The sequence below is a fragment of the Pseudochaenichthys georgianus genome, chromosome 14 (assembly GCF_902827115.2).
Source record: "Pseudochaenichthys georgianus chromosome 14, fPseGeo1.2, whole genome shotgun sequence".
NCBI lineage: Eukaryota > Metazoa > Chordata > Actinopteri > Perciformes > Channichthyidae > Pseudochaenichthys > Pseudochaenichthys georgianus.
Window position 1 is genome coordinate 16150414 of NC_047516.1, and position 14100 is coordinate 16164513.

General features: G+C 42.1%; 1 protein-coding gene across 2 annotated transcripts in view; it reads right to left on the reverse strand.

Moving 5' to 3' along the window:
• taok1b (TAO kinase 1b) overlaps positions 1-12727 on the reverse strand; it is a 25394-nt gene extending 12667 nt beyond the window's left edge. The window contains exons 1-7 of one of the 2 annotated variants that reach the window (XM_034098342.1): positions 12087-12727; positions 1901-2159; positions 1428-1499; positions 785-886; positions 412-457; positions 223-319; positions 22-135 (exon numbers count right to left, since the gene is read on the reverse strand). In XM_034098342.1, the coding sequence (XP_033954233.1) occupies positions 22-135; positions 223-319; positions 412-457; positions 785-886; positions 1428-1499; positions 1901-2035 (566 nt within the window). In that variant the 5' untranslated portion in view covers positions 2036-2159; positions 12087-12727. Of the gene's footprint in view, positions 1-21; positions 136-222; positions 320-411; positions 458-784; positions 887-1427; positions 1500-1900; positions 2160-11537; positions 11682-12086 lie in introns of those variants that run through there. The other variant, XM_034098343.2, reaches the window with a different exon arrangement.
• Between the last annotated feature and the right edge of the window lie 1373 nt (positions 12728-14100).

Genomic DNA, 14100 nt, shown 5'->3' on the forward strand with positions numbered 1-14100 from the left:
AAACCTTCAGTTTTGACTTACCAATATGGCGTTCCCACAAAGGAGTTTGCAGGTGAGGCGATGGAGGCGGAGCCAAAGTCGGCCAGTTTGACCAGCCCAGGCTCAGTCAGCAGAATGTTTCCTGCCTTCACATCCCTACGAGAGAAAAACACACACATGTGAGAGAGCAGGACATTTGGTGTTGTAATATTCTTAAAGACAATATAGGTAAAAATCCCTCACCTGTGGATCATATTGTGGGAATGAAGGTAGGCCAGCCCCTGCAGAGCACCGTGTGTGATGGCAGCGATCTCTACTTCTTGTAAAGGTTTTTTATGAACTGAAGGAGAAACAACAGTTTCAGCAGGAATAAACACCAGCTGAAGAAGACACATCAATTCCCATAATCCTTTTCTGTGAGCAGCGACTTACCCTCCAGCAGATCGGAGGCGGAGCCCAGGCAGTACTCCATCACCAGCTAGAAGAAGAGACAAGGTGAAGAAGAGCCATGTTCTGACACATTGCACACTATATGTGTCCAGAAGAGTGCGCTCAGTAGAGGACACATCTCCCCTTCCCCACCAAACAAAGAAGAGTTGAATCTCACTTAATTGTCCCTCCCAAGAGTCAAGACTGTGGCAAACACAACAAAAACGAGGATTTATTTATCTGTATGTTGCCTTGCTTTAGTTTATCATAACATATCAGGTGTAGAACTGAAATGGAGATGTTCTGGTACAAAAGTGTGCCAAACATACACCTGTCTAATCTTCTCGTAGTAAATAATGATAAACCAATTACTCACCCATGCCGTGTGCTCTCGGAGGTAACAACCTTTGTATTCTATACTGTTAGGGTGCCGGATCCTCTGGAGGAACTTCACCTCCTTTATAATGTCCTGCCATTTCTGTTGAAAGAAAGAAGGGACTTAATAATAAAACAAGCCATGCATTGCGCGGCTTAATACTGTAGAGGTGCATGTAGAAGATTGTCTTTCAGTAGAAATAGGTGTACGGTGGTTCTCGTCACAGATTATGTGTAATCTGATTACAGCTAATCTGAAATCATGAGCAGGGGGAACTGTGTCTGAGACAACACCAGTGAAAGTGAGCGCCCAAGGGTGACCTTTCCCCATCTGACATGAATATTCATGGAGGATATCAGCACTCCCGTTTGTGGCAATCATTCTTATGAGGATATATATTAAGATCTTGTACTGTTTGAATGTAGCACAGAGAGCAGCCACGTTGATCTGAGGTGTGTTCAAGTGCACAGAAGTCATGGTATATATGAATAATAAAATAATGATTCATTTAATGAAGGCCACTTTAATAAGAGAACTACTAAGTAAAGAATAACGAGTTCATGCTGATTGACCCCCATACTGTGTGAAAGCGTTTATACTAAAGGTCTAGAGTTATATATACATATAATCAATCTGGTCTCACCTCATTAGACTGTTTGCCATTGTAGGACATCTTTTTAATTGCCACCACTTCATTTGTGCGTATATCCCGTGCCTGGGAAACACAAAGAACATTGTCAGTACACATTTCGACCGTAACATAATATACTTTGAATCTGTTTAAATGTTCCTGTCATCAAGGATGTGCATTATCAAGACCTCCTGTCCTTTTTCAACCGTATTGTGTGCAGTGTTAAAGAACTAAAGTCAGATCAGAACGCTATGGTAAGACGCATTACTCTGAACATGTGTGATATTTAACTCCATTATAAACATTTTCAAATCCCTTCAGTAATTAAATAGCTTCATCTTTTATAATTGTGAAAAGATCTCTAGTGAAGAAACTGCATTTACTATCATTTACCCATTTATATCCCTGATCATCTATAATCGGTAATAACCCTATAAAGCATATTTCTCCGTGTATGAGTCAGTGTGAAGATGTAGATTCCGTACAAAGTAGACCGCGCCAAAGCTGCCATGGCCAATCTCTCGGAGGTCAGAGTAAAGCTTCTCTGGATCTTCTTTGAAGAAAAGCTCAGCCACATCTGGGTCCTTCAGGCTCCCTGCCCGTACAGAGGCGGGCATCATGGGTAATGTAGTCCCTTCTCTCCCACGCAGAGGGGATGGGACTATCTGGGTGCTGAGCTACACCAAAGCAGCTGAGGATTCATCTGCCGTAATGGGTGGGCCTGAGGAACCAGCACATGGGCAGCTACGGGGACAGAAGGGGAGACAAAGAGAGAAAAAAAGAGTTTAAGAGATAACATAGCCTGATCCAGCACAGCATGAATTATGCATTCGCTCGACGGATGCGAGTTTAAGGAAATAAGTTAAAAGACAGGAATTGAATGGAGAGGAAGAAAGTCTTAGCGCAACTTTGATATTGCAACACAAATCCAAATCTACAACAGAATAGACTCTAGGTCAAATGTGTATCAAAGACGTTTTGATCCATTTGCCCACATCACAACAAATATACTTTACAAAAAAAGCAAACATAAAAGGTTGTGATATAGTCTTGAAATAGGCCGTTGAGGCTGCAGGGCTCCAGTACAACTCTGGCCACAGTGAAGCCAGTCTATAATGTTCTACTTCAGTGATTTCATATGTTCATGCACAGAATTTGCCCGGCTACACACATTGATAAAAGGAGGGATTTTTGCCTACATAATGTTCTCCATGTTTAGTAAACGCCTTCTGGTTTGTATTGTGTTTGAGAAGATTTTTGTTTTAAGAATGAGTATAAAAATGCATTAAACTTAAGTCCTGTGAGTAATGACTGACATCACACTGGCTAAAGAAGACATGTAAAGGTTTTCTTTCATAGTCACACCTTCAAGTGCTGACTCTAAAATAATCACCTAATTGCAGAGTCATCACAAGTGTACGGGTACAGAGTGCTTCAGCAATTATTGCAGGACTGTAAGGAACTGGAATGACTGGGCAATGCAAATATTCCAGCTCAGGGATCGATTTCATGTCCGCTGCGATGAGGTGGCCTACAGTAATGAGGTTTGAGCTGCATCGGGTGATCAATCGGGTGCCAGACCCACTGGCAGAGGAGGTGGCACTGGTCTCCTGCTCTCTCCCAAATGGAGCTTTTCCCTCTTCAAGCTACCTAACTTCACTCCTTCCACCTTTGAATTCCATGCCGTCACTGTGACCCATCCTATACAACTGACCATTGTTGTTCTCTACCGTCCACCAGGAGCCTTGGGGGACTTCTTGGATGAATTAGATCATCTCCTCTCACACATCCCTGAAACTGGCCCTCCCGCTGTACTTCTCGGAGACTTCAACCTCCAGACGGGGAAGATAGACGAACTAACATCTCTGTTAACCGCCTTTGCTTTCTCACTGTCTCCGTCCCCACCAACTCATAAAGCTGGCAATGTCCTTGATCTCATATTCTCAAGGAACTGCACTACTTCTAACCTCTCTGTAAACCCGCTCCACACCTCCGATCACTTCTTCATTTCATTCTCTTTACCCCTTTCCAAACATAACAAACTAATCTCTTCTCATCCTGCACTTGTCCGCCGTAACCTCCGTTCCCTCTCCCCCTCTACCTTTGCCTCCTCGGTGCTCTCAGCCCTCCCTTCCTCTGACTCGTTCCAACTCCTGCCTCCAAACTCTGCTGCAGAAACTCTCCTCTCTACTCTCTCATCCTCTCTGGACTCTCTCTGTCCTCTCACATCTCGGCAGGCTCGTCAGTCCCCTCCTGCTCCCTGGCTAAATGACGCACTGCGTGCTAATAGAACCGTCCTTAGGGCAGCAGAGCGGAAATGGTGGAAATCCAAACACCGTGACGACCTCCTAACCTATCAGGCTCTCCTCTCCTCTTTCTCTGCTTCCATCTCTCAGACAAAAAGCACTTTCTTTCAAGATAAGATCCAATCTTCCTATTCCAATCCTAAAAAACTATTTTCCATCTTCTCCACCCTCTTGGACCCCCCCAATGCCCCTTCCCCCTCCTCCCTTCTGTCAAGCGACTTTGTTAACCACTTTGAAAAAAAGGTTTACGACATTCGCTCTTCTTTTTCTGACTCACCCCTACTCACCGCCGGATCACCTGAGCCACCTTCAACCGGCACACTAACCTCCTTTTCCCCTCTCTCTCCAAGTGAGGTTCTTACCCTCATTACCTCTGCCCGCCCTACCACCTGTCCTCTGGACCCTATCCTTTCAAACCTCCTTCAGACTATCGCTCCTGATATTCTACCGTTTCTCACCCATTTCATCAACACTTCTCTAACTTCTGGTCACTTTCCACACACTCTCAAGGAGGCGAATAAACTCCTGAAGAAACCCACTCTCAACCCGTCTGATGTTATAAACTACAGGCCTGTCTCTCTCCTCCCGTTCCTGTCTAAAACACTTGAACGCGCTGTCTTTAAACAACTCTCCTGCTATCTCCATCAGAACAACCTTCTGGATCCGCACCAGTCTGGTTTCAAGGCAGGTCACTCCACAGAAACTGCTCTCATTGCTGTCACTGAGGAACTGCACACTGCTAAAGCAGCCTCCCTCTCCTCATCCTGTTGGACCTGTCTGCTGCATTCGACACGGTGAATCATCAGATCCTCCTTCGCACTCTCCAAGAACTTGGAGTTTCAGGCTCTGCACTTTCCCTCCTCACCTCATACCTCAAAGACCGCACCTACAGGGTTACTTGGAGAGGGTCTGAGTCCGACCCTTGTCAATTAACTACAGGGGTCCCTCAGGGCTCTGTTCTTGGTCCTCTCCTCTTCTCCCTGTACACAAACTCGCTCGGATCTGTCATTAGCCCGCATGGTTTTTCATACCACTGCTACGCTGACGACACCCAATTAATTCTGTCCTTTCCCCGCTCAGAGACCCAGGTCGTCGCACGCATCTCTGCTTGTTTAGCTGACATCTCTCAGTGGATGTCCGCTCATCATCTCAAGCTCAACCTTGACAAAACTGAAGTGCTTTTCCTTCCGGGAAAAGATTGTCCCTCTCTTGACCTAACTATCAACATCGGCCCCTCTGTTGTTTCCCCGACTCAGACTGCAAGGAATCTGGGTGTTATCCTAGATAACAACCTGTCGTTTACTGCAAACATCGCTGCTACAACCCGCTGCTGCAGATACACGCTTTTCAACATCAGGAAGATACGCCCACAGCTGACCCAGAAATCGACGCAGGTTCTGGTCCAGGCTCTCGTCACCTCACGCCTAGACTACTGCAACTCCCTCCTGGCTGGTCTACCTGCATGTGCCATCCGACCTCTGCAGCTCATCCAGAATGCAGCGGCTCGTCTGGTCTTCAACCTTCCAAAATGTTCCCACACCACGCCGCTCCTCCGCTCCCTCCACTGGCTTCCGGTAACTGCTAGAATCCACTTCAAGACACTGGTACTTGCGTACCATGCTGCGAATGGATCTGGCCCTTCCTACATCCAGGACATGGTTAAACCGTACACCCCAGCACGTGCACTACGCTCTGCATCAACCAAACGACTCGCTGCACCCTCGCTGCGAGGGGGACCCAAGTTCCCATCAGCAAAAACACGTGGGTTTGCTATCCTGGCTCCAAAATGGTGGAATGAGCTCCCCATTGAAATCAGGACCGCAGAAAGCTTACACACCTTCCGGCGCAGACTGAAAACTCATCTCTTTCGACTCCACTTCGAGCGATAGAATGACTAACAAAGAACTGCTAACAGAGCACTTATATACTAATAAAGGACTGGCTTATCTATAGCCAGTTGAGCAGCACTTGAAACGATTGGCTCTTTGAAACCTGATGTTCTTATATGATTCTGTTTTCCTCAAGGTTGTGTCTTCCTGGTCGAATGTACTTATTGTAAGTCGCTTTGGATAAAAGCGTCAGCTAAATGCAATGTAATGTAATGTAATCAATTAGGGGACCTGGGGTCAGATCCTACTGTGTACCTACTGGTTCCATCCATTTTCTTCCAGTTAATTCATAGAACACGCAATTGCGTATGTGCGCACTTGCAACTATTTGTACGACATACTCATAATGCTGAGTGTATGTATTTCCCACATTGTAACCGTGTACCTTATCATTTCCAAAGATATATTTTCTTGGAATATACATTTGTAACACACAAAACAAAGACAGCTATACCAATGGGGACCATATTATATTTCATACAAATAAACATGTCATTGCTCGATGTCCTACATTGCAGAAGGGACACAGCAAGGACATGCATGTGCTCTTTTACAAGTATACATTCTGCTTGTATTTCTTTGGTAGCATTACCTTTTTAAGTTTAATAACTGAACTGTCAAGGTTGTAGCTTTCACTCTCGATCTTCTATAACTGATTGAGTTATTTAACCATGCTTGCAGATCCATTTTCTACATTTCAACACATTGAAATGTATAAAGCATTTTCCTTTAGTGCCATTTATATATTTTAAAAAGAAACACTGATATGCAGCCTTGGATAATTATTCCACTTTGTATAACCAAAGTTCTATCTTGTCTTCAGTTCAGGCAGCCACACCGATACCATTACAGAAAGACTCCGTGGAGAAAGGTTATCTTTCGGTCTGCAGCCTGCTAACCTAGCCTGATACAGCTATCAGCACAGCTGGAGGCTGCTCTAAAACCACACTCCTGGTTTCTGTCACAAGGTTTGTCCTGCCAGAAATAGCCATCCAGCTGACCGAGAAAAAAAAATGAATGCAAGAGCACACAAGTGAAACCTGGATACCAAGATGCAGCCCTCAAGGACCCCAAATGTCTTAGTGAAGAGAAGATAAAAACTGCTGCTGGGAGCAAACTTTAGTAACATGAGCATAGATCCAGTGTTTGTGTTGGACAGTGAACTGAAAGTCTTTCACATTGTTGTCGAACTCTGGAGCTATATAATAAGCATTGTAGGTTAACTTAATATATATTATTTGTCTGCTGAATTTGAGAACGACGTAAAACTTTGACCTTTAAAGTTTGAAAGAATTCTTTTAAATCAAACTAAATATTCAGGCAGGTTTTTGTAATCTTTAGTAGATGATGTGGACAGTGATGTAATGCAAGCATCGTCTTATTCTGTAAAGACACGCCATCCAATATGATTTAGTCGTTGTAACAAGTTTAAAAGCAAGCAGGCTTGCATAGCTTACCATTTGCATTTCATAGGCTACAAAAAACATTCAACAACAAAAAAAGTGAAATAAGGCAAATTATTGTTTTAAAAATCTAAAGGCACACAGACAACATATAAGAAATATATGTTTAACTACATTATGGATTCAAGCTATAATGCAAACATGGAGACATTTCACTTTATTATCTGAACAGACAGACATCGCTGCGTCTGTGTTTCTTTGTTTTGAAAAGCAGAAATCACACTAATAAACACAGCATGAACATCAGCAGCAATAGAACAAGAATATTTATATTTTCTGTACTTATTTTAGAATTGTTTTACCACCTACCATGTGATTGTACTTCCTCGTAAACATTAGGCTGACTCAGCAGCACACACTCACTTATGGCTACCATGTGCGGCCATGAAATCATTTTGTTTCGCCAGCCAACTAGTACATCTTGTTTAAAATCTTGTGAGCTTTTCTGGTAAATGTGCCATTTCAGCAGCAGTTACCAAACTTTAAACACTCCAAGACATGTGGATGAATTAACTTCTATTACTAACATGGAGGTAACTAGATACAATAGGATGCAGAAGAATGTCATGAGAGTTGCATTTTGTCTGAAATAAGCCACATTTTCTATTTATTTGACAAGCCTGCTATATGGTTACGTTTTCAAATCTTAAATATATTTTCAGCATTAAAGCACTAGTTTCTTTAATGTTCTCATGTAAATAATACCATCTCTAGACCTTTTCTCTTATATAAAGAGTCCACGGTGATTCAGTGGACTGAAGTACGTGCAGCACTTTTGTAGCATCATAATAAAACATGTTCTCAGAGATGGAGGGCTTATTATTGACAAGAGACTGAATTTAAGAGCGTCTTCTATCTTGGTTTCCTAATTTGATTTCCGAGTGAAACTGGATCATGTAATTGGTAAAACAAGGGGCGGGAGATATAACTCAAAAGCAAAACCAAATAAGACAAATTATTTAAGGAAAGAACGTCGTATTTCTTGATGGGAAAAAATAAAGTTTGTCAAAAACTCAGAAGGTTTTATTGTTTGGTAATAATGAGATAATAGTTAAACTGCTTTATGACACAGAACACTATGTTCTAAAAATGCAATGAAAGTTGTATTGCTTTAACACGCAAGAAAATGGATCCCCTCCTTGTGTATTATGTGAATTGATTTTCTCTGCACTGTAAACTCACCAAGAGGCCTAATGAAGAGGCAGCCAATACACCAAGCTGAGTAGCAGAGAGTGATACAGGCAGGAAGAGAGAGAGAAATGGAGAGGGATGATAAATAATCAAATACTTTATTGATCCCTATTGTGAAATACTCCTATTGCTCCACTGGGTCAGCTACAGAGGAGCAGAATAGGAAAAGCTTGTTAGCCATCCATCCCAGTTCCTTTACATTTTTGCTGTTAACAATTCATAACCAGTAGCATTTATGAACACATTTCTGTTGCCATCAATAATCTGAATCCGATGGAACACTTTTTTTTGGCCAAATTCAACCAGGCCCTACTTCAACTGGCTGTAATGAGGTTTTGATTTTGTACTTATTGTCGTTGATTTTGCCTCGTCTCTGCATACTGTACCTAACTATCACCTTCCTGACTCTCCTGGTTGTGCTGCACCTGCAGGACAACTTGCCACGTTATGATTATTTTATACATGGAGTTAACCTCAGCAAAGCTTCAACCTTAAACGTGAACTTGAGAAGAAATCAACCAGAATCGCTGATATCACCTGTGTGGGAGTGTGCAGTGCCTTTAAATAAACTGTTATTAGTAGCCATTTTGATTCGCTTCATCTCACACACCAATACCCATCTGAACAGAATAGATATGCTACATCAGTGTTTCTCAAACTTTTTCATACCAAGGACCACTTAACCAATACAAAAACACTCTCGGACCACCTAACTCAACAAATATCAAATAACACATCGTTTTTCTAGTACAGATTACAAATCACCTGAAAATGGTACAAACAAGTGGCAACATGTGTGATGAAGGTGTTGCGCTGGGCTATATCATGCAATTGAAAGTGAAACTTAACCTCGCTCCATTGCGGAGATATTCCCGCGAGAGTGCGGAAAACTGAAATGAATTTATTTATTTCAAATGTGAAATGTTACCAATATACTCACGGACCACCAGTGGTCCGCGGACCACACTTTGAGAAGCACTGTATACTTCTCATACTTTTCAAAATGTACATCAGCAACATTGTAAACGGCTGTATTACTAAATAATTCAAAGTATGAATGCAGTGAGCGGAAACATCTTATTAAATGACCATGCATTAGCCAGATGTTACTGATCCACATGAAATACTTTAAATTTGAAAAGTTCACAAGCATCAAAATCAGCTGAAATTCTGAATTGTGCCATCAATTACCATATCAGAAAATAAATGATGTTTTAGGTGGATTAAAGATCTGCTTTCAAACGTCCATTTAAAAAAGCACTGCGACATCACAGCTGTTTGTTCAATGACAATGTTCATGTCATGACCTACATGTGCACTGTTGTTCTACTGGCTAACACACTGCATGTCTATCCCCAAAGATGGAGGGTGGGGTGTCCTGCTCCTGTTCCCCGGCTGATTACTGACTGTGGCTTCTGCTGAGTGGAGGAAGTGAAAGCTCTGCTACCCAACGTCAACAACAACACATCCCGGTTGTGGTACTTTAAAGATGATGGTGACAGGGAAGAGGAACGGGGGGAACAAACACTAAAAGGATTTGACCCGTCCCATTTCACTCACAGAGCTCCATTTACACTCTTCCTGTTCAGATAAATGTCGTGAACATACTCTGAACAGCAGACACTTGAGTAACAAAAGACACCCTTGCTGTGGCAACTTAAACAACAAGACATACAGTACAGACATCCAAACATACAAGTTTACAGAGTCATCTCAGTGAATGACAGAATAATTTTGAAATGTTGCAGCTTAAATGTATCTAAAACAATTCGAAACAAATTGAAGACTGAACCTGATGAAGATCAAGATATTCAAACTTATATTTGCATCCTTACATTTCAGAAAACAGCAGAACCTCAATATTGTGGAGTTTTGTGATAGTTTGTACAGTATGTGTGCTCTGTTGTATCACCTTAAACATATTGTTGCTTTGCCAATTCTCCGCATTGTTGTTCTTGCTCTAAGTCTGACTCATCAATTATAAGATTGGTTTCCATCTGTTCAGCAGTAAGAATTGAAAAAATAATTTTAAGGAAAACGTTCTAAGTTCAATATTTGCAATTGCCATGTCACTGAATGGTCACTGTCAGCTGGGTCTGTCAACACAGCTGGATGCTGGGGATCACTGTCATTTGCTTAGCCATTCGTTTTGACAGCTGTAAAGGAGCTTAAATACAATAAAGTCACCGTTGCATTTTAATCAGTAAGCTGAATAAGGTTCCTTGTTTATCACTCACAGCTACAATACATATATCAATTATCAAATAACTAACAAACAAGGTTATGGTAGCATTACTGCATTGGATCATATTATGGAAAAACACCTCTTCTGCTGAGTGGCTGTCACTGATTTGGATCTGGATTCAAACAACCAGGGTTTCGCTTCAGTATCTAATCCATTTTTATTTTTTAGAGACACTTAAATCCATTATGCAGTGTTCCCACATTCAGCACCCCCTGGTTTAACAGTGACACACAAGTAAACCCAACTTTGCATAGCCTTCTTGTACATCAAGATTTAATTTCCTAACAGTAAGTCCTTGAAGGTAAAAAAAAGCCAGCTGCTCCTGCAGATTAGTGCACCGTTGTTTGGACAAGCCTGCAGAGGCACACATGAACAATTGAAAGGTGTGCAGATCAGGCACACGTTGGAGAGAACATAGGACAACAAGGACAGGCAGCCTGGCAAAGATCTGTGATAACAGGGTAATAGGACAAGTCGTACTGTATAGGCTGTAATAATCAAATGGACAATCTGTTCATCGCGGTCTAAAGACACCAACAATGATAGGTCGACTATTCATACTGCGATGATTATTTAACAAACAAAACCCGTAGATGGCATATCAACAATAAAGCATGAGTAGGTGTCAACCATCAAACCTTAGACATCACATTTGACAGACCACCACTCCAACAGACTGCAACGTGTCTTGTGAATAGTAACGTGTTTTTAACCTTGTTCAAAGTGTTATGGTAAATCCTATTGTAGCTGATACACTGTGTTCAGAAGCGAAGTCACAGATAAGCCAAGCAGAAGAGTAGCCTGCCGAGCGATAGCTAGTGTTACGCAATATCAACACAGAAAACTGAGGAATGCGACTCACGTCAATGCACAAAAACAGCTATCAGCGGCAGATGGATGCGAGCACTCCTCCTCGCTTACACAAAGATAACCACAATGACTTGTCAGACTCTCCTCAGCTTGTAAACACAATGCCAGGATGTGTACGTGCGACATACATAGTAAGAGTATTGACCAATGTCACCTACCGTCACAGAGCTAGCTATCCAGACAGTATGTGACTCATGGTGTCCCTTACAGATAAGCAAACTTCCAAAACAGACCCCTCGAAAGCAGAGTTTCACTTAACGATCAGCCACACTGGAAAAACACAAAAACGAGGGAGTGGCACTGCTTGCAACGATAGTTGCATAAAGCGGATTAGCAAGCTAACATGGATAGCTAACGCTTCTTAGGCAAAGCAATCCGTTACCATTATTAACAACAAACCACTCTCAATTTAGCTCGCTAGCCCTGCTCTCTGAGCGAGACTATTTGCTGATGTGTTACACAGGCATTCAAAACAAACACCTTTATGCTAAAGGAGTCTCCGATGTATCCAGTAAGGCAAACTAAGAGCTGTCAATGCTGCAGACCATACAAGTTGTGACAGCAACTTCTGGTTAGCTGAGGAGCAACAAATACAGTTAGCGGGCTAGCTTATGAGCTAACCTATGTTAAAATTCACTGCAGCATGTTTCAGAACTAAATCTACCCATCGTATGTTAGCAGGAAGCTTTAGTTAACGACCCACTCACCTGGTTAAAATGAATCCACACAGGTTGACATGTGGGGTGTGAATGGCTGATTAACACGGCAGAGTGAGAGGGTGAAATCACAGACGAGGCAATGCAGTCCAGAGAAATCAAAGTGTGAACTCGTTAGCTATTAAGTTAGCAATGCTAACCTAACCACACGAGTGCCCTGCCCAATTTAGACGTTAACGCTGACTTCGAGTCTAGCTTACTTGTTTCAGCAATAACCGTTATCTTTTTCATTTATGCTGGTCGGCCACAGGAGTCTTATATCTACGTGAAGCAGGCTGCCCTGGGTAACGACTGTCTGTCAAGCAATAACTGTCACAACGAACTGGTAGGCAGGCAAGCTACTGGCCAGATAGGCTAGCTGCTAACGTCAGGCAGTAGCCAGTAGCTAGCAAAGTTTCTCTCTTCAATAGGCAGTTCCACAAAAAATGGCGGCGAAGAGATTCACTTCCCTTCAATCGTGAAGGAGTCAAGAAGCAAATTAATCGAAAAATGAACAGCGTCGGAGCGGTACAGTCAGCTTAAAGTGAGGCGAGAGTACACGTGTGACAGTTTTCTGAGTCTTGTTGTTGCTGCCCAGCTGTACCCTTCAGGGTAAATGTTGCCCCCTCCCTAATCTCAGTGTGCTACTGCTGTGCCACAACTGCAAGCATAAGTGAATGTATGGAGAGAGCATAATGGACTCTAGAGCAAGGGATGACCAACTATTGTACATGACTCTCTCTCACTACATGTGTTTGTTTTTGCACTTTCTGCCACTGAGCTCTTAATCGGGTGTCTACTATAAATAGCCTGTCGTTTACTCCTAAACGACATTTAAAACTGTTCAGATGTGTCCCTGTACAATAACAGATACAGGGATGACTGTTTAAGGACCACACTGTGCAGTGCATCAGTCCTTGACCCTAGTGTGATGAGAAGAGTTGGTTTTTATCAGAACACCATCATGTATTCTACTAAACAGTAATAGTGTGGACCAATACTATATGACAACATCCTCTAATGTTGCACTCTTTTAACCCTATGTAAGCAAACATATGTGTAGGATACTTTAATAATCCATGACCTGGCGTGATTTACATGGTTACATGATTTTAAAATATAAAGTATGATTAAACAGTGAAGTGGACTTGCACCAGGTGATGCCATATCCTTTTAGGGGGACTCAACCCCCCAGTACCAAAAACAGGTAAGAGATTGACATGAGTCAATTGATGCACTACACATGTTATCATTTATAAAACTGTCAGCTTCCTACCATTATGTGTTAACATCAGGGAAGCATATATTTGAGTAGCTGAAGCCTATTGTTTAGTCTGCTCTGCACTCAGAGATATATTTCATAATAGTTTCTAGTTCTAGTTGAAAACAACCTTTTACGTATACATGTGACACCGCATGCCAGAGGATTACTCATTTAGCTGTAATCTGCATCCAGAAAATATAGGATATGTGCAATGTGCATGGCAGCAGAGAGGTTGAAAATGGGCATGCCACAACAGGCTGCAGGCTGAGAAACCAATCAGCTCGCAGAACGGAGCTCAGTGGGCTTTCATTGGTTGCTTGGTAGCCCTGTTGTCATGATGATGGGAATCGGGTCCTGTCTGTGTGGTCTGTATCCAGGCACTGAAGCAAATGATATGGATGGATAGGCTACTGAACTTCCTGTTCCTGGCATGCACACATATTTATATATATATATATGTGTGTGTTTATATAATGTCCATTTTATTTGTTTATTCAAACTAGAACTGAACATATGTGGGATGACTTCACTTGTTAACACATACTAATACATACTAATCTGTCCCACTCATGCCCTCTAAAGATGCACATTCATAAATAGTTGCTTAAGAAAAATAGTTATAGCATTTATTAGTACATAGTTGGAATCCCCCAAGCACTTATCTTGTGCAATTGCAACTCCTAGTACATTGAGGACTTTCATTAACACTTACAATGTACAATTGTATTATTTTATTATGATATCAGGACTGAACCAGATCAG